Source organism: Myotis nattereri, assembly GCF_964212035.1.
Source record: "Myotis nattereri genome assembly, chromosome: 18".
Classification (NCBI taxonomy): domain Eukaryota; kingdom Metazoa; phylum Chordata; class Mammalia; order Chiroptera; family Vespertilionidae; genus Myotis; species Myotis nattereri.
This window is the reverse complement of record NC_138093.1, coordinates 22388595-22409456: the sequence shown is the minus strand read 5'-3', so window position 1 is coordinate 22409456 and position 20862 is coordinate 22388595. Positions and strand designations below refer to the sequence as shown.

At 38.9% G+C, this 20862-nt stretch overlaps 1 protein-coding gene across 2 annotated transcripts in view; it reads right to left on the bottom strand.

Annotated features, from left to right (window-relative positions):
- TDRD5 (tudor domain containing 5) overlaps positions 1-20862 on the bottom strand; it is a gene marked incomplete at both ends in the record, with an annotated part of 46574 nt that overhangs the window by 11583 nt on the left and 14129 nt on the right. The window contains 7 exons of one of the 2 annotated variants that reach the window (XM_081111896.1): positions 437-592; positions 2844-2999; positions 3487-3687; positions 11116-11182; positions 11707-11919; positions 16046-16266; positions 17347-17519. In XM_081111896.1, coding sequence (XP_080968022.1) covers positions 437-592; positions 2844-2999; positions 3487-3687; positions 11116-11182; positions 11707-11919; positions 16046-16266; positions 17347-17519 — 1187 coding nt within the window. The remainder of the gene's footprint in view (positions 1-436; positions 593-2843; positions 3000-3486; positions 3688-11115; positions 11183-11706; positions 11920-16045; positions 16267-17346; positions 17520-20862) is intronic. The other variant, XM_081111897.1, reaches the window with a different exon arrangement.

Sequence of the window (20862 nt, the reverse complement as noted above, 5' to 3'; positions counted from 1 at the left end):
TGATTGCTCTGTGAAACAGGAAATGTAGGGGGAAGAGTTATGGGGGACGCGAAGCTATGTGTTCATAAACATTTGACTAAAATAAATATGTCCTCCAAAAAAGTTACCAGCATTTTTTCCTGATGCGTTTTCCTAATACTGTTTCTCAACACTAGTTTCTAATCACTGCATAATTCTTGAAGATTGCTCAAAGCTACAGGATAGTAACGGACACACCAAAGCCAGATAAGGCCCTTTCTTTTTTGTGATCAAGACTATGTTACTTCTACTTTGGTCTTGGTGACTGCTGAAGGGAGAATTTATAATTCATCTGTGGCAGATGCTCTGACTGCACTGAAGGCAACAGTAAGGTTTAAAGAGCTATTTCATTCCAGCCCCCTTCACTTATGGGTTATTTGTATTACATTAATTACATTAAAAAAATCTTTCCTTCTACCTCATTTTCTTCCTTCAGATCCTTTAGCTTAGGGATAGAACACTTTGTATCTTCTTCATAGCTCTTATCTTGAGTTTTCAAAGAGCTGAATTCAGAATCCTTTAATGGCTTCTTTGACTCAAAGTCAATGACAGCCTTTCCATCATTAATATCTTGCTAGTAGATATGAAAGATAAATTATGATTATTTTTGTTAATCCACACCTGAGGATATTTTTCCCATTGCTTTTCGGAGAGAGTGGAAGGGAGGGAGGGAGAGGGGAGAGAGACACATTGACACAGAGTACTGCTGCACGTACTCTGACGGGGCAGAGAGCAACACTCTAACCACTGAGCACACAAGTCAGGGTTATTTTATTTAATTTTCATACTAATGCTGTTTCCAAAAGCTATTCGGGGAGGGGAGGAATATTTTTCTGTGGTTCACACAAATGCTACATTGTTTTCTAACTTTATCCATGACCCTTGGACTTCCCATCCTGCTAAACTGGTTCACGCCAATAAACATTTATTTAGTACCTATTATAAAATGTGTACAAGGTAGCTCTGTGAATTTAAAGATGAGTGCAATAGGTTCCAGCTCTAAAAGAACTCAAATATAGCAGGAAACACACAACTGGATAATCACAGTACAACCAATAGTGCAGATCCCTCTCAGTGCCAGAACTAAAGTATTACCAGGGAAGGAGGATGTTTTGAGAAGATGCAATGAAGAATTTAACACAAACTGCTGGAATGCTTAAAAGAAGAGAGGAAATTACAGGGAACTTGGTGTATGTGTGTAGCATAAAAGTATTAATATGTTAAAATATAGGCTGGATGGAATAGGGAAATTTTAAGACTTCTCTCTTTTGCAGAAAAGATGGCCGTATTTCATTTCTATGGCTGAGCTATGATTATTTGAAGACATAAACAGAGTGACGACAGTATATTCTACATATATTAAAGGTTGAACTCAATTCATTATTTAAGAATCAGGAAATATAATTGTTCTAATCAAGTAAAAATGACTAAGAAAACTTCAGGCTTAAGAAAAGTCAAACAAGCCCAATTAATTTTAACGTAAACTAGAAAGAAAAAAAGCACTTTATATTGCTTTAAACATGCAGCAATAGCCCTAGCTGGTTTGGCTCAATGGATAGACTCTATCCACTGAGTGTCAACCTGTAGACTGAAGGGTCCTAGGTTCAATTCCAGTCAAGGGCACCTGCCTGGGTTGCGGGCTTGATCCCCAGTATGGGGCATGCAGAGGCAGCCAATCAATGATCCTCTCTCATCACTGATGTTTCTATCTCTCTTCCCTCTCCTTTCCTCTCTGAAATCAATAAAAATGAATTTTAAAAAACATGCAGCAATAAACTCTCACACATATTTTTCAAAGCCAGTTAATCTCCCCAGTAGTCAAATTTGCTTTTTCTTTCTCTTTTTGCAATAACTAGTGTCTACAATCATAGCCCTAACTGGTTTGGCTCAGTGGATAGAGCTTCGACCTGTGGACGGAAGGGTACCAGGTTCGATTCTGGTCAAGGGCATGTACCTTGGTTGCGGGCACATGCCCAGTAGGGGGTGTGCAGGAGGCAGCTGATCGATGTTTCTCTCTCATTAATGTTTCTAACTCTCTATCCCTATCCCTTCCTCTCTGTAAAAAAATCAGTATTTAAAAAAATACAATCATATTAATAATTTTAAAGTCACAGATGTAAAACATACTAAAATTTTCATATTTTATTAAATGAAAATAAGTCTATTATGTCTAGAAAACCACTTTTTTTGCGCTCCAATTTGAACACACCCTATATTCTTAGCCCAGTACTTGCTGTCAGGAGGAATATAAGACTCAAAGGACACGTTTATTTGTTCACTGGTTGAAAATCATTTAAGTTCTTACTATGTGCTTCACTTATATGTAAAGGGGAGATATGAAGTACCAACCTGGTAAAGTGGTTTTAAAGATAAATTAACATGTGAGTACTCACAACAGTGCCTGCCACACAGTATGAGTTCAATATGCAAAAAGGTTTACAGAGAAATGAAAACATAAGAACACCCGAAGAAGCAGCTGAGGAGTATCAGCATTTGGGTTGGTGTAGGTGAAGTCACAATTGCACCAAGGCAGCAATGGAATTGAGTGCAGGAGAATTCGTGCAGGAGGAAGCATTACTGAAGCAAAGGCTAAACCAGAAATTTATGAGAGGTGTAGGTAACTGTCTCTCACTAGGTATTTCCTGGGTTTGGAAACCCTCAGTTTCCTTACCTATAAAATACAATTATTATAGTAACTATGTCACAGGGACTTTATGAAGATTAATATATCATACTTCAAGTTCTGTATATAGTGTTTGGCATATAGTAAGCACTAATTAAATGTTAACAATAAAATTATAATCATATTTGCAAAAACCTATTACCGGGGTATATAAATCACTCTCTTTTGACTGTGGACTTATCTCTCGGTCTTCATTAAAATAGTGGTTCTGGGAAGGACAACCAAGTCCTGTCAAGACATCCTCTGGCCCTTCACTGGATTTAGTGTATAAAGTTAAAGGATTGAGTTCGCTGAAACCCTAGGATAAAATAAAGAAGAAAGTGTTTAATTACTCAGAGAAAAGTGAAAAAGTTAGCACTTAATAATTTTCAATTGTTGTGGAAATGTATTATCTTCTAAAATTAAGGGTTAAAAATAATGAAAGTTTTTCCTAGTCAGAAAAATTCTCAACATCAATATTAATGGTAATGCAAACATTGATGCCGATAATTGCAAGATAAGAGAGTACTCTTCTTCTCTAAGTACACCTGAGAGAATTAAATACTTCAGGGTAAATTCTCAATTATTTAAAATACAAGTATTCATAGTCTAAAGGACAGGAAGCTAACTGCAATCGTTTGTGGGCATCTGAAAATGAAGAGAGTTGCTCTGCATTGAGAAGGCAGGAATCTCATAGGTATCTAAGACTAGAGAATAAATCAAATAACCTTCTGTATTAAATTCTCTTATAAATTCTCTCATACCTTTTGAAATTAAATAAAACAAATTACAAAATACTGCTCCACCTTAGAAGGGACATTTTCTCGGCATACAATAGCATGGCCCTCTGTTCTCAAGACATGATGGAAATAGACGTCTTCGTTTGAGGATGTATCACACAAAAAAATGTTAAGGATCCCATCTATGTATTCATCTACTACCCCAACTAAGGGCTTCAAACCACACAGCTTCTGGAACTGCAAAATGGCTCTGGAAGTCCAACATTCCTGAAATAGAACCAAGATATGAAATTCACATGGTAAAATCAAACATGAATTACATATAGTAAGCATATGCGAAAGTGAACTCCCAATGAACTAGAGTTGTTTTTTTTTTGTCTCAAAGAAATGTTTTTATTTCTTATTACATATGTCTCCTTTTTTTTCCCCCTTGACATTCTACCGGCGTCCCCTACCCCCCAGTGTCTTATGTCCATTGGTTATGCTTATATGCATGCATACAAGTCCTTCGGTTGATTTCTTACCCCGCCTCCCGCCCCCCAACCCTCCCCGGCCTTCCCGCTGTAGTTTGACAGTCTGTTCTATGCTGCTCTGCCTCTGTATCTATTTTTGTTCATCAGTTTATAAGGGTCTTTATTATCCATAAATGAGTGAGATCATGTGGTATTTTTCTTTCATATTTGCTTATTTCACTTAGCATAATGCTCTCCAGTTCCATCCATGCTGTTGCAAATGGCAATAATTCCTTCTTTTTTACAGCAGCATAGTATTCCACTGTGTAGATGTACCACATTTTTCTAATCCATTCATCTACTGATGGGCACTTAGGCTGTTTCCAGGTTTTAGCTATGGTAAATTGTGCTGCTATGAACATAGGGATGCATATATCCTTTCTGATTGGTGTTTCTGGTTTCTTGGGATATATTTCTAGAAGTGGGATCACTGGGTCAAATGGGAGTTCCATTTTTAATTTTTTGAGGAAACTCCATACTGTCTTCCATACTGGCTGCACCAGTCTGCATTCCCACCAGCAGTGCATGAGTGTTCCCTTTTCTCCGCATCCTCTCCAGCACTTGTCATTTGTTGATTTGCTGATGATAGCCATTCTGACAGGTGTGAGGTGGTACCTCATTGTCGTTTTGATTTGCATCTCTCGGATGATTAGTGACTTTGAGCATGTTTTCATATGTCTCTTGGCTTTCTGAATGTCCTCTTTTGAAAAGTGTCTATTTAGGTCCTTTGCCCATTTTTTGATTGGATTCTTTATCTTCCTTTTGTTAAGTTGTATGAGTTCCCTATAAATGTTGGAGATTAAACCCTTATCGGTGATAACATTGGCAAATATGTTCTCCCATGCAGTGGGCTTTCTTGTTGTTTTGTTGATAGTTTCCTTTGCTTTTTATTTTGATGTAGCCCCATTTATTTATTTTCTCTTTAGTTTCAAGTGCCCTAGGAGATGTATCAGTGAAGAAATTGCTTCGGCATATGTCTGAGATTTTGTTGCCTTTGGATTCCTCTAGTATTTTTATGGTTTCCCGTCTTACATTTAAGTTCTTTATCCATTTTGAGTTTATTTTTTGTGTATGGTGTAAGTTGGTGGTCTAGTTTCATTTTTTTGCATGTATCTGTCCAATTTTCCCAACACCATTTATTGAAGAGACTGTCTTGACTCCATTGTATGTTCTTGCCCCCTTTGTCAAATATTAATTGAGCATATTGGTTCGGGTCAATTTCTGGGTTTTCTATTCTATTCCATTGATCTATATGTCTGTTCTTGTGCCAGTACCAGGCTGTTTTGAGAACAGTGGCTTTGTAATACAGCTTGATATCTGGTATTGAGATCCCACCTACTTTGTTCTTCTTGAACTAGAGATTTTAATGGACAACACATTTGAGGATATTTATAACTTGTAGATGACAAAAGTCAGAATAAAGAAAAAATCATGAAAAATGTGATCATAGAAAAAAATTTTTAAATTTTTATTTGGTGAAAGCTTTCATTTTCAGATATGATTCAGTAAGATTACTGGACCAGTCCTCTTATAAAAATAACTAAATATTCTAGATAAAATACTTTAAAAATGTGTTCAAAAATTGAAAAAAAAACTGGTAAGAAAGTAACAAAATTATCAAGCCAAAATTAAAGGGAAAATGGGAATTATTTTTACCTTAAAGGCATCCACTAATCCAGGCAAATTTGAACTTTAGTTCTGATGTTCTCAAAGGTCAAAGGGAACAGATTAAATCCCATGGTAGGGAGTGGAGAGGAGAACTCTCCTTCATTCCCCTGAGTTCCTGCAGGAGTACACACTCAGGATAATGGGGGAAAAGAAATACACTAGTCTCTTTCACATGGATTTGCACCTTGATTTTCACATCACCTGGGTGGTACACAAATCCTCAAGCTGTTCATTTTAATTAACAAGGTTCCAGACTGGTAGTATTCCTAGGTGCATGGCAAAGTGAATAAATCTCTCTGTAGGTAGGCAACCTCAGCCTGTATTATTCAACCATTCTTACGAATAACTTTTCAAAGACAATGAGCAGTACATAAGCAAAGATTAAAAACATACAAAGAAACAACAAATCACAAGAACAAGAAACAACACAAGTGAAACAAACCTTAAAAAACTTTATATAGTTGAGATTTTAGACAAATTATAAAACAACTAAACTTACTCTGCAGAGATTATCTATCTATAATAATAAAAGCGTAATATGCTAATTAGACCAAATGACCTTCTGGATGAAGCCGGGGCTGTGAGGGCTGAGGCAGCTCCCGTGATTGCCTCGGGCCGAGGCAAGCCACTGCGGCTGCGAGGGCCGAGCCCCTTGCATGAATTTCACGCATCAGACCTCTCGTCAATCTACAATAACCGATCTAGCAGAATGAAAGAATTAAGAGAGCTTTAAAAATACAATAAAATTTAAAACCTAATAGGTTAATTTTAACAGATTAGACAGAATTAAATCAAAAAGTAGAAGGTAACTTGGAAAATAGTACCCAGAATGTAACATGCAAAGCACAGAAATTTGTAAAATACAAAAGAGAGGTTAAAGGATATAGACAATAAATTGAGAATAATTATGGCTCCAGAAAGAGAGAGGCAGAAACAGACAGGGAATATATATCTATATTAATATATGTACATACAGTCATATATATGAATTAACATATATATGAATATGGGGAAACCTAATTGAAAAGAAAATGGCTAGGAATTTTCCAGATTTAATGAAAAGTAATAAGGCACAGATTAAAACAAATCCAATGAACCACAAAAGTAGAATAAATAAGAATAAATCTATACATAAACATACTAAAACTGAAGAACACAAGCAACGAATAGGAAATCTTAAAAACAGCTACAAAAAGGACACTGGCTACAAAAGAACATCCATTAGAATGACAACTGACTTCTCAAATATGATAGGGAAACCAGAAACCAGAGCAATGATATCTTCAAGGCTGTAAAGATATTTACTGCCAAACCTAAAATTCTATACCAAGGGAATATAGCTTTCAAGAATAAACACAAAATTATATTTTCAAGTAAACAAAATTAAGTCCACCATTATCAAACCCTCACAAAATGAAATACTAAAGGATCCAGTTCAAACAGAAGGGAACTATTCCCAGATAAAGGACATGAGTGGTGAGAATAAAGAGCTAAGAAAATGAGAAGTATGTAACTAAATCTACATGGATGTTATTATTTTATGCAGTCAATTTCTTGAGGGGTCAAAAACTATAATATTAACTACACAACAAAAATAGACCAGAAAGCCCTGACTGGTTTGGCTCAGTGGATAGAGCGTCGGCCTGCGGACACAAGGGCCCCAGGTTCAATTCTGGTCAAGGGCATGTACCTTGGTTGCGGGCACATGCCCAGTTGGGGGTGTGCAGGAGGCAGCTGATCAATGTTTCTCTCCCATCGATGTTTCTAACTCTCTATCCCTCTCCCTTCCTCTATGTAAAAAATCAATAAAATATAAAAAAAGAAAAAATAGACCAGAAAATTAGGTTAAAGAATTTAAAGTGTTCTAATATCCTTGCATTGTTATACACATATATGTTGTATTTCCTAGAATAATCACTAAAATAATATAGTGTTAACACATTGTTTGCGGGTAGTTTTTATCGCAAACTAACAGGTGGCGCGGGCCATTTTTGCAGTTGAATAGATTGATTACCGTTATACCTGGAAGTACAAACATAATTCACCATTGTATGTGTTAGAGACCCAAATTTTGTCCTTTGGAATTCGTATATCTGCATGTTAGCATCCCTTTAGAGCAATAAAAAAGTATAAAAATAAACGTATTTATGTTACCCGCATTCTACTGCTAGTCTATAAAAAACGTATTAATACGTGTCCCGCGCTCTACCACCAGTCAACGTAAAACGTATAAATACGTTTCCCGCATACAATGTGTTAATTAGGGGAATGATTTTTAAATATCTCTTCAAAATAGGGGAAGACAAGGTGAGAAAAAGAAAGACTAGATAAGCCAGTGATTTTTCAGGGCCTGGGCTCTTCCCAGAACTTGCGAAGTTTAGTAGTGACCTAATAATCTGGACAGATTGTACACTGATTATAGAATTCACCCAATCTGTGGCTCCCTCCCTTCATGTGTGTTTCCTTTTAACTTCCAGCTGTATGCCAGTCCCAAACAATGTCCTCTAACTCTTTAAACCAGCAAGGCTGGAGATTTGGCTTCCAAGGGTAGACTGCTTTTCTGCCCCCTTTGGATTTTGTCTCTGGGAGTTAGTCCCACCACGCTATTCTGCCATTATAAATTACATTAACTTTCATCGAAACCATAAAAAAGATAGAAATAAAGTGAAATCCATTCATTTAGTTAAAGACACTAGTGACCCAGTGCACGAAATTAGTGCACATTAAAAGGGAATTAATTAGAGGAAATATTTTAATATTGCTATTTGCCCTTTCTCTATAATAGAAGTGTCAGAGATGAAAGAAAATTGGTAAAATGTATATGAAAATCTTCCTCCTGTCAGAGTCTGGGGCGCACCATGGGAACCAGAGTCAAGTCCCCACCCACCTACATGTGCCTTGAAATCGTGCGAGACCCAGACCCAGCTGGCCCCACCCCCATTTGGCTTTATCCAGACCCGGATGGCCTCACCCCCGTCAAGCCCCGCCAGGTGGGGGAGCGCAGCCTCAGGTCACCTGGCCCGGCACTGGGGCAGGGGGCATGGCCTGAGGTCCCCCGGTCCGGGCCGGGGCAGGGGGCATGCCTTAAGGTCCCTGTCAAGCCCCGCTGGGCAGGGGGCACGGCCTGAGGTCCCTGTCAAGCCCTGTCGGGCAGGGGGTATGGCCTGAGGTCCCCCAGCCTGGTGCCAGGGTGTGGGGCGCAGCCTCAGGTCCCCTGGCCCGGTGCCAGGGTGGGGGACGCAGCCTGAGTGCCCCTGTCAAGCTCTGCCAGGTGGAGGACGCGGCCTGAGGTCCCGTCAAGCCATGCAGGCGCGGGGCACGGCCTGAGGTCCCCTGTCAAGCCCCACCAGGCGGGGGCGCAGACTCAGGTCACCTGCCCCGGCCCAGCACCATGCAGCCTCATGTCCCTGCTGACTGCTCATTAAGGCTCGTTACGGGAACTCGGCTCCCGCTGTGGGCGCAGCCATCGTGTTATGGAATCCCTGACTTCGATGTGGGTGCAGCCATCTTGTGTTACGGAATCCCTGCCTCTGCTGTGGATGCAGCCAACTTGACCGTTATGGTATGGCAGTCAATTTGCATATTCCCTCTTTATTAGATAAGACTAGAGGCCAGTTGCATAAAGAGATTCGTACAATAGGCCTTCCCTTCCCCTGGCTGCGGGCACCGGTTTTCCTCTGGCACCCGGGACCCAGGCCTTCGCTCCGGCCGGAGCCTTCAGTCTTCGCTCTGCCGCTTCGTGCCTACGTAAGCAATTTAACTGCCATCTTTGTTGGGTTAATTTGCATACTCTCCTGATTGGCTGGTGAGCGTAGCAGAGGGATGGTCAATTTACATCTTTGTCTATTATTAGATAACAAGATTTACTGAGCACAAATCATGTTCCAAGTATTGATCTATGCACTGGTGCTCTAGTGAACAAGATAATTTCCCTGACCTCAGGAGCTCATACTTTCGTATGTGAACAAATAATACCAGATAGTGTTATGAAGATAAAATAAAGTCACCATGAATGATGGAAGTGGAAAGATGCACTTTAAAGTGGTGGGTCAAGGAAGTCCTTCTTGGGGAAATAACATTTGGGCTTAAAACTGAATGACAAAAAGGAGCCAACCATGAGAATTCTTTGCATAAACTATTCCATTGATCAGAAAAGGCAAATCCCTAAGGCCAGAAGCCCTAAGTTCAGGAAAGAAATAAGAAAACAAAGCAAAGAGAATCAGCAATGGTAGTGATCTGGCAGATATGAGAGTAATGAACATTGGCTACAAGTGGGTCACGAATGTAGTGCTGAGCTTCATGATGTATGTCAGGGCTACAGTGCACCCTTAGAAAATAATCCTGAATACTGACTTGCACAAAAATCATACACTGCATACATTATTTGTAATACTAAAAAATCAGAAGCAGATTGAATGTCTAACAATAAAGGGATACACAGGCCATGATGCACATTTACCTCACAGATTACGGTGAGTCTATTAAAATTGAGAATTATGGTAACATCAACATATTTATGCTATAATCCCGAGTGAAAACATGAATTATGCAATAACAGGACTATTGTTTTATGAAACGCTCAAGACTACAAAAATCCTCACCACAACAACCAATAAGCTAACCTGAAAGAAACATACATCAAATTTCTAAATTTAATGTGTTTAGTGGTAAAATTATACATAATGTTTTTTTCCTTTTTCTTTCCTCTTTACTGAGTTTTTTGGATTAAAAAGAATTTTAAAAGGAAAAATCCATGTATATGTAAGCAACTGATAGAGAAATATAGTATAATAATATGTATGATATGTACAACTAAGAGCTCTGAGGGAAAAACATATATAAGGTACATAAATATGACTATATAACAGTTAACAAATTTAACTACCTGGGTGAAAATGCCTCCTGCTCTCACCCCACTACAATCATTTCCCACAAAGATATTACTAGAGAATCTTTAAAAAACATAGATTGACTGTGGCAGTTCCCATGGATACCCTTTAGCTGCTCCCCAGCATCTAAAGGACAATGTCCAGATTCCTGAACAGGAATATGAATCCCCCTTAGGTTTCTGTCTATTTCTCTGACCATCATTTGCCAAGCCCCAACTCCAGCTCATCCTATATTACGTTGCCAAACAGAACCACTTCAAACTTCTCCAATTTGAGGTGTTTTGTGCTGTTCTCATTTTGCCTGGAATGTCTTCTCTTTTTTGTCCAGTTATAGTCTTAATCTTCCTTCATAATTCCACTCAAATACCACCTGTATTATGGGGCCTTCCCTAATTACCTTGAACAGAGATATATATTCTTCCTCATACCCCTCTACCATACACAGCAGAAATCTCTATAGCAAATATGGCACAGTAGAATTATTTTTATCTACACATCTGTCTTCTATATTTTCTACAATGATTTATTTGAGGGCTTATTCCATGTTTTATTTTTGTATCCTGAGAAACTAAATCTGTTCTTGGCATCACATGTTTTCTGATTAAGAGGAAAACAAGCAAACATACCTCTACCGGTCTCACCCAAGCCAAAGAACAAGGGATAGCCTGAGCTGGAAGCTTTGTGTAGCAGCATCTGCAATTGATAATCAAATATATTAATATTTAATCATGTTTTTATACTGCATGCTATGGAATTCCTAAGCCATTTCTTGATTTTAGCTATTCACACCATTTCAGAGTATTTTATTCATGCATTTTTAAATTAATGTCTTATACTTTAAAGCACTCTAAGAAATACTAGTAAGATCATTAAATATAGTTTTTAAAAACCATGCAAATCAGTAGGAAGAGGAAATCTTCATGCTATATAAATGCAACTCTTAGCATAACCCAAAGAAACATTTTCTTAATAGGAGGTTGAAATTCAATCTCATAGTCCAGTCAGATTCACAGTCATGTGGAAAAAGACACAAGAGATTATAGTCCAACTGTGAACCTAAATGACCACTTGCCAAGTCTGCACTGAGAAGAAAGAGGGATGGTAAGCAGGGAGGATGGAGAGAGGAAGGCAAAAGAAAACAGACGTCTCCTAACCACACAAAGCTTTGGCATTGTGATTCAAAAACTGAGCTGTCCTCCTTAAATCTGTTAACTCACTTGAGGAACCTCAAAGAGGACTTCTGAACAGTTCCAATATTTCCAAAGTCTGGGTAGAACACTTCAACTTCCTGTTTCCCAAGAACTCGATGGATAATGACTCGATACCACCACTTATCCTCAGAAATCTTTACACAACAGAGATGTCCTGGTTGGATAAAATATTCTGGCATGGCATATCGATCAGAAACCAGTTGATTAGAATAACAGCGCCTGTGGAATTCCGTAACATGGAAACATAGGGGAAGAACAATTTTTATTAGTGTATCAAGAGCAAGGAAGTCTGGGCAAAAAGCAAAGGAAAACACCCTCATTTTTTCTGATTTGTTAATGCGTTATTAATACCAATTAGTTTAATTTTCCTTTTTCTTTTCTAAATCCCTTCTCTTCTTCAACAAATATCTTTAAATAGGAAACTCATACACCCATTTTGCCTCACATTCTCTGCTGAAGAATGCAATCTAACTCCATTCCCCAGGACTTCCTAAAATGGACATTGTAAAAATATCAATGGTCTGTTAATTCCCAAATCCAATAGCCTTTCTCCTCAGCTTTCAATATACTTGTTCTCTCTGCAGATGGCCCTGATCCTTTCCTCTTTGAAATTCTATCCTACTTAGTTTCCAAGACACTCTTTTCTCCTACTACTTCCTTGTCCATAATTATTCCCTTAGTGGCTCTGTAATTGCCTTAAAAGTTTGGGTTCCACTGGGGGCTTATCTTTAGGGCGTGTAACATACTAAAAGCTCAGGCTCTGAAACCAGTAACCTGGGTTCACACCCATCACTTACTAGCTGTGTGATGATTTTATCTTCCTGTGCTTCAGCTTACTTGCTGAAGATGGGGATGGGGATAATAAAGCCTTACTTACAATATGTAATGTTCAGCAAAATCCAAATAGAGTAACACCCAAATATTAACTATTTATTATTACCCCTGCTGTATACCATCTCATCCATTTTTTAAATTTTTGTGGGGTTTTTTTCTGCCTCATCCATTTTCATACCTTATACTACTACTGATAAATTGATGATTCTCCATCTCTTATGTTTAGACTCTGCATCCCTTCTGCATTTTATTTTTTAAAAAATATATTTTCTTGATTTTTTACAGAGAGGAAGGGAGAGGGAGAGGAAGAGGGATAGAGAATTAGAAACATCGATCAGCTGCCTCTTGCACGCCCCCTACTGGGGATGTGCCCGCAACGGGGGTACATGCCCTTGACCAGAATCAAACCTGGGACCCTTCAGCCTGCAGGCAGACGCTCTATCCACTGAGCCAAACCGGTTAGGGCCCTTCTGCACTTTAAAACTTTACTTCCAACTGTATGAAAAAGATGCTAGTTGTTGCCAATTTCCATTCTCCTCTTTTTTTTTGTAGAAATAGCATCCCTATTTTTTAAAAAAAATTATTATTTATCCTCACTGGATGACATGTTTCATTGATTTTTATTTTTCATTTTAAAAAATTATTAATTTTTTATTGATTTCAGAAAGGAAGAGAGAGATAGAAACATCAATGATGAGAGAGAATCATTGATCGGCTGCCTCCTACATGCCCCACACTGGGATTGAGCATGTGCCCTGACCGGGAATTGAACTAAACCGTGACCTCCTGGTTCACTAATCAACACTCAATCACTGAGCCATGGTGGTCGGGCTGTTTCATTGGTTTTTAGAGAGAGAGGGAGAGACAGAAACACCGATGTGAGAGAGAAACACTGATCAGCTGCTTCCCATACATGCCTATTTGGGTGTTACTATATTTGGATTTTGCTGAACATTCACATATTGTAAGTAAGGCTTTATTATCCCCATCCCCATCTTCAGCAAGTAAGCTGAAGCACACATACTAGAGTATGTGTCCTCCAGGGAATTGAGCCCATAACTTTTTGGTGTACAGGATGGCATTCCAACCAACCGAGTCACCTGGCCAGGCAATAGAATCCCTATTTTTAATTGATTTCCCAGACTCCCTTACATCTAAATGTGTCTATGTGAATACTAAGTTCTGGACAATGGGATGTGAGATTGTGAATTAATGTGTATTTTACCACAATTTTTAAAAAAGTAAAGTGTGAAAATCCATCTTGTGTCTTTCAAAGAAAAAGGGATATCTCCAACCCTCTACCTCCCCCACTCCTCCTTCCTACTGGCTGGAATGAGGATCTGGTGGTGAGCTACATCCTGGACCATGTGGGTGGGCCAATATATTATCTTGGGCAGCAAGACAGAAAACACTGTTGTCCCTAACACCTGGAGCTATCCTACCAGTATGTATTACTTATACACGAACTATTATGGGAAGAAGAAATAAACTTTTATCTTCATGCTACTACAGCTAACTTATGTCTTTGTAACACTGGCTAAACCCTAATCCTAATATTACCCACTCAACATTACCAATTCAGTATCTCATGATCACCTTAGATTCACTATTTGTAAACTTCTAACTTCCAAGCCCACCTGAAACCTACGGAATCTCTAAAGTCAGCACAGTTTTCATATTTTCCTTTTCTCTCATCCTTTTCAACCACATTCTTGTCATCAAGACTTGACAATTCTATTTTCCTAATTTCTCTCCACCTTTCCACTCTCTCTTTCACCAACACTAGCCTATAATGGATCTTCTCCCTTTCACTCCATCCATCCTCCACATTGCAACTAGAGTTAGCTTTCTAAAATACAAACCTGATGTTCTTTCTTTCTTAAAACCTTTAGAGGTTCCTCGCTGTATACAGAAGAAATAAAATTCTCTTCCCATAGTGTCCACACTCTAGCTCTTCCCTAGCCTTCCAGTTTCACATCCAGTCATTGTCCCCCCAACCTCACCCAGTGGTGACTTCAATTCCCTATTTGTTGTTCTTAGAGCACAGGGCTCACTCCTTTGTAATGTTGGCCTTGGTGCCAGTGACTGGACCTGTACCCATCCACTCACACCTCCTTGTCTGGAAAATTGTTACTTATATTTGAGGCCTAGCTCAAGTGAATCCTTATGAAGCTCTCCTCCACTTTGCCCAGGCACAACTTCTGCCTCACACAATATCCCCCTTATCCTGCATCTATTTTCCTAGCTAATCATAGTGTCACAAAGGCAAAGACCATGACCCTCTTCTCCTTGTACAGCCAGTGCCTCAACATCCCAACACCAAGCAACAGCAGATACAGTATTAACAATAGCAGCCAACATTTGAGCTAGAGACTCTATTCTAAGTACTTCCACATTCACAACTCGGTGAGTTAAGTACTATCATTATCCCTATTTTGTAGATTAGAAGACCAGACCCAGAGAAGTAAAGTAACTTCAAAGTCACAGAGCCAGTAAGTGTGCTTTAAAATAAAGGCACACTAGCCCTAACCGGTTTAGCTCAGTGGATAGAGCGTCGGCCTGCAGACTGAAGGGTCCCAGGTTCGATTCTGGTCAAGGGCATGTACCTTGGTTGCGGGCACATCCCCAGGAGGGGGTGTGCAAGAGGCAGCTGATCGATGTTTCTCTCTCATCGATGTTTCTAACTCTCTATCCCTCTCCCTTCCTCTCTGTAAAAAATCAATAAAATATAAAAAATAAAATAAAATATAGGCACACTAAAATGGACTATACAAGAATATATTTACCAAGTGATTATTATGTGACTTACATTATTCCAGGTATTCTTGGGTGGGACAAGTATATAATGTAAAATTAGAAAAAAACATTAAGTGCTTTTGAAGAGAGACAAAATAAATAATAAAAAAACACTTGTATGTGACACTAATATAAAAATTAGACATTGTTCATGAATAAATCTAAAGTGATTGAAAATGTATACATTTACATGATGTTTATTAATAAAGAACATCATTTTTCAGTAGAGAGAAGAGATAACTTAGAGCAGTAGTTCTCCAAGTATAGTTCATGAACCCCTGGAATCCTGTTAATATCCTTCAGGAAGTCCATAAGAGCAATGCTATTTTAGTATTATTATGAAAATAGTTATTTTCCCTTTTCACTGTGTTAATATCTCAACCAAAACAACATATCTCAAAACAGAAGCAGATATTAAAAAATCCAAGTTTCTTCTCTTAAGCTAGATATTAGAGAGATCTGCAAAAAAATGTAAACCATGCCACTCTTCTAATTTACAAAAATATTTTCAAAAAAATGTTATTTATATTCACACAATTGGATTTACTAAATTTTTAAACAAAAGATATTTTTTAAATCTTGTCATTTTAATTTCTATATGATAAATATCAATAAACGAAAGCTCTCGTGTCCTTAATTTTTAAGAGTCCTGAAGCCAAAAGATGTGAGAAGTGCTGATTTAGAATGAGATACACTAAAAACGAGAGACTCCTACCGCATTTCAATCATCATGTCTTCAAGTAACTCTGATGAATCCCTGCTATAGATCTGGATGTAGAATTGACTAGGAGAGATGATATTCTCCACAAAGACTCCCACGAGGGTACTGGTATCTAATGGCGGCAGTCTGCATAATTTCTTGTCCCAGGCAGCATCTGGTGGGATATCATGATTGGCCATTGCCTGACTGAGCTGTGATTTATCAATTTCTACTTGCTACAAGTTAAAAAAGAAATCAAAGAAGCCACAATAAATCTTCGGGTGACATTTCAAACTTCATGACAACATTTCTCCAAGTATATTTCATGAATCACCTTTATCAGAACCACCTAGGAAATTATAAAAATGAAGATTCTTGGGCTTTAGTCCACACTTAATAATTCAGAATACCTGGAAGTGGGGCCCACAAGTATGCATTAAAAAGAATTCCCTAGGTGATTCTTACCTATGGTAAAATATGAAAACCTACTGCCTTATGATATTAGTTAAAGAGTTAAAAGTGTATTGCTCAACTACCCTATACAACACTAAACATGGTACTTCAAATATTCAGGTTGATTCTCATCTTACCCAACCTTACCAACAAAGGTAACCTGAAAGAATAGATTAAATTTCAAACTAGTCTTATAATAAAAAAAATAGGGTTTCTCAAACACTCATTCTAAAATATATTATTTTCCTTTAGGCCTTCCTATCGTCCTCTAGAAAACACAGCAGACTCTCCTAAAACAATGTTTTCCTTCCATGAAAGACGCAGGAATAGAGGGTAGAAAGGAAGGAGCATAAGTAATTAATTCCTTAATAACAACAGAATAAGTAATAGGAGATGAGAACACAAAAGGGGAAAATTTGTGTGGAGATGTAATGAAGGAGAAAAAAGAAAAGCTCCCTATAACTGAGTATAGGTTGGGGTAGTCTGCAGCAGCTGTTGAGGCATACAGCTAACACAAAGCTCCTCAAGTCTTCCCTTCTAAAGCAGTCCAGGGTTTTCAAGCTTACATTTTGAAAAACCTGGACAGAGAATCAGCAATGTCATCTTAAGAGAACTGTCATATCTTCAAAGCCATCTGAAAACTTGAAAATGAGACTTGAGGGAAAGCTAGTAAAAAAAAAAGATTGAAAACCAGAATAAATGCTGCATAAAGTGACTTTAGACCAAAGCTCTAGTCTCTTCCAAGAAATCAAATATGCAGAAATAAGACTTTGTAAAACAGAATTTTGGTTTAAGGAAGCAGTCATCCAGTTACCCTCCATAATGCTGAATCTCCAGTGCACAAGTCTGAAAACCTCACTCACCAGCTGTAAAGGCTTCACCACCAGGTTAGGCTTCTTGTAAATTCTCTGTTCTGGCTCTTTATGATTTTTAAAAGACCAAATCCATGGGGTTTCCTTAATAGTAGCAGTAGGCAATGCATTTCTAGGGGGACTGGAGACATAAGTTTTGGCTTCTATTTTCTTATCTGATTGAACTAAATATGAACTTCTTACTGATGAAACAGCTCCATCTGAAATGACCAATAGAGTAGCTTAAGTATATCTGTTAAAATATTTTTATAACTGCTATTAAGCACATCCTATGTGCCAGGCACTGGGTATATAGTGCTGAATAAGAGATATGAACCTGTCTTTGCAGAACTTTTCAGTATGGAGACATATAAGGGAAGTTCTAGATGGTAACAAATCTCAATTATGTTGGGGAAAGAGGTTAATTCTGATAAGGCTTCTTAAACTTTGGTGGAAGGTTTTTTAACTTTCAACATTTTTATTTCAATTTATTTCTCCTTCAACTTTAGCAGTGAACATTCATTGTTGCTTCATGTAGCATGTCTGTGACTACTTAGTAGTCCACAATATAATGCCTTAATTTTTAGGGAATTCCCAAATAAATCACATATTTTGTTGAAATGTACATGTGTATGATGATTACAGGAGTTTGGCACATTAAAACAGACCCCAGATACATCTAAAACCATAGTGGCTCCTAAAAAATAAAATAAGTGCACAAATAAATATAATATTTATTACTGTAGTTTTTTCATAATTGACATGTCCATTAATAGGAGATTAGTTAAGTGAATTATAAAATAGTCACATAAAAGAATTATATGTAGTTAAAAAGAATGAAATCAACCTGTATATGCTGACATGGGAAAACATTCACAATATATGAAGCATAAAAAACCAGGACTAATAAAATATTTATATATACTGTCTTGTGTAAGAAAAGTTTAGATACACTATATAACTACTAGAAGCCCAATGCACAAAATTCATGCAAGAGTAGGCCTTCCTTCCCCCGGTTGCTGGCACCGCTTCCCACCAGCACCGGCTTCCCTCCGGCACCCGGGCTTCCCTCCAGCTGCCGGCAGGCACCCGGGACCCAGGCTTCTCTCACAGCCCAGGCTTCGTCCAGAAGGTCGTCCGGTCTAATGAGCATAATATGCTTATATTATTAGAGAGAGGCCCGGTGCACAAATTCGTGCACGGGTGGGGTTCAGCTGGCCCAACCCGATCAGGGCCAATAGGGTCAGGCTGGCTTGGTGGAGGGGCCGTGGGCAGTTGGCCAGGAGGCCCCGACCCCTGGTTGAACTCCTGGTCGAAGGGACAATTTGCATATTAGCCTTTTATTATACAGGATGTTATACAGAAGAAGTCCATAAGTAGACCCTCTAAAACTACTAACACTAGTTACCACCACTGCATTGTTGGAAATGTTTAAAGAAGCAAACATTATTTTTGTAATATTTTCAAAATCTAGCTATGCTTACATATACATTGAAAAAAGTCTGGCCCTACCTGGTTTGGCTCAGTGGCTAGAGCAGCCATGGGCAAACTACGGCCCGCGGGCCGGATCCACCCATTTGAAATGAATAAAACTAAAAAAAAAAGACCGTACCCTTTTATGTAATGATGTTTACTTGGAATTTATATTAGTTCACACAAACACTCCATCCATGCTTTTGTTCCAGCTCTCCGGTCCAGTTTAAGAACCCATTGGGGCCCTCAAGTCAAAAAGTTTGCCCACCCCTGGGCTAGAGCTTCAGACCGAAGACTGAAGGTTCCTGGGTTCGATTCCGGTGAAGTGCACATACCTTAGTTGCAGGCTTGATCCCTAGCCTGTCAGGGCACATTCGGGAGGTAAGCAATTGATGTTCTCTCTCTCACATTGATGTTTCTCTCTCTGTCTCTCCTCCCTCCCTTCCACACTCTAAAATTCAATGGAAAAAATATCCTCAGATGAGGATTAATAAAAAAACAACAAAAAGGTCTGGAAGGCTACACAAAAATTCTAATAGCATTTTTGTGGGGGTAAAATAATGAGAAATGATGCCGAAACCGGATTGGCTCAGTGGATAGAGCGTTGGCCTGCAGACTCAAGGGTCCCGGGTTCGATTCCGGTCAAGGGCATGTACCTGGGTTGCGGGCACATCCCCAGTGGGAGATGTGCAGCAGGCGGCTGATCGATGTTTTTTTCTCATCAATGTTTCTAACTCTCTATCTCTCTCCCTTCCTCTCTGTAAAAAATCAATAAAATATATTTAAAAAAAAATAATGAGAAATGTTCACTTTCAACTTTCTACTCATCTGTGCTATTTGAATTTTTTAGAATGAACATGGGTTATTTTAATCAGAAAAATATACAAAGAAACATTGATACTTTGGGAAAAAATAGCTGTCCATTGTAACCATTTGCAGAAACTTAGCCTATCTAATAATAGACAAACATGGTAAGTGACTGTACCTTCGTTATGCTTCCCATTGGCTAATCAGCGAGATATGCAAATTAACTGCGAACAAAGATGGCAGTTAATTTGCATACATAGGCACAAAGTGGCAGAGTGAAGACTGAAGGCGGCTCCGGCCAGAGCGAAAGCCTGGGTCCCGGGTGCCGGAGAAAAACCAGTGCCGGCAGCCAGGGGAAGGGAAGGCCTATTGCACGAATCTTTTCGTGCAAGTGTCCTCTAGTCTCTATATAAAAGACTAATATGCTAAGTGTCCTTCCCACTGTCCGACCAGTTGCTATGATGCACACTGACCACCAGGGGGCAGGTGCTCAACGCAGGAGCTGCTGTGATGCACACTTGCCATTTACAGAGAAATGGCAGTAAGGACCTGGCCAACAAAGAAACACTTGGCTGCCCCCAAGGGGGACACAGGCCTCACCACCATCCCAGAGTGATAGCCCACCAAATTGCAGCCAACGCTGCCGAGACCCCATGGCCAGCCCAGAAACGGTCACTGTGGGTGCCAGGTAATGACGTCACATAGCAACACCTGGCTTCCTCTCCCTAGCAACTAGCCTCCTTGGAGTTTTTTCAGCCAGGAACACGACTTGCTTTATACCCAGGTGGAAACATTTACACTTTAACCAAATGTCTGTGAAGCATTTTCCCATCTGATTTGATCCTCACAGAAGTCCTACAGTAGGTAGACAGGAGACTTGGTAGAATCCTATTTTCTTTTCATTAGCCAGAAAACGGAGATTTAGAAAGCTTAGAAACTTGACCCAACTGAAAAGAAGAAAGAAATGGTGGACCTTGAAAATGACTTCAGGTTTTCTCACTGCACAGAATATAGTCAAACACTGCTGCAGTTAAATATTTTACCCTTTGTTCTCCCTGCATGATCTACAATAATAACCTGCTTTGTGTTGATATTTACTGCTGTGTTGCTGGCAATTACCTGAAAGAGAACTGGGGTGCTTCACTGGGCTGGAAAAAGTTTAGCTAAGTCAGAAAGCAGGTCTAATTAAGCAAGTTTATTCTATATCTATAAAAGGCTAAGTTGACACGCATGCACGATACATATAAA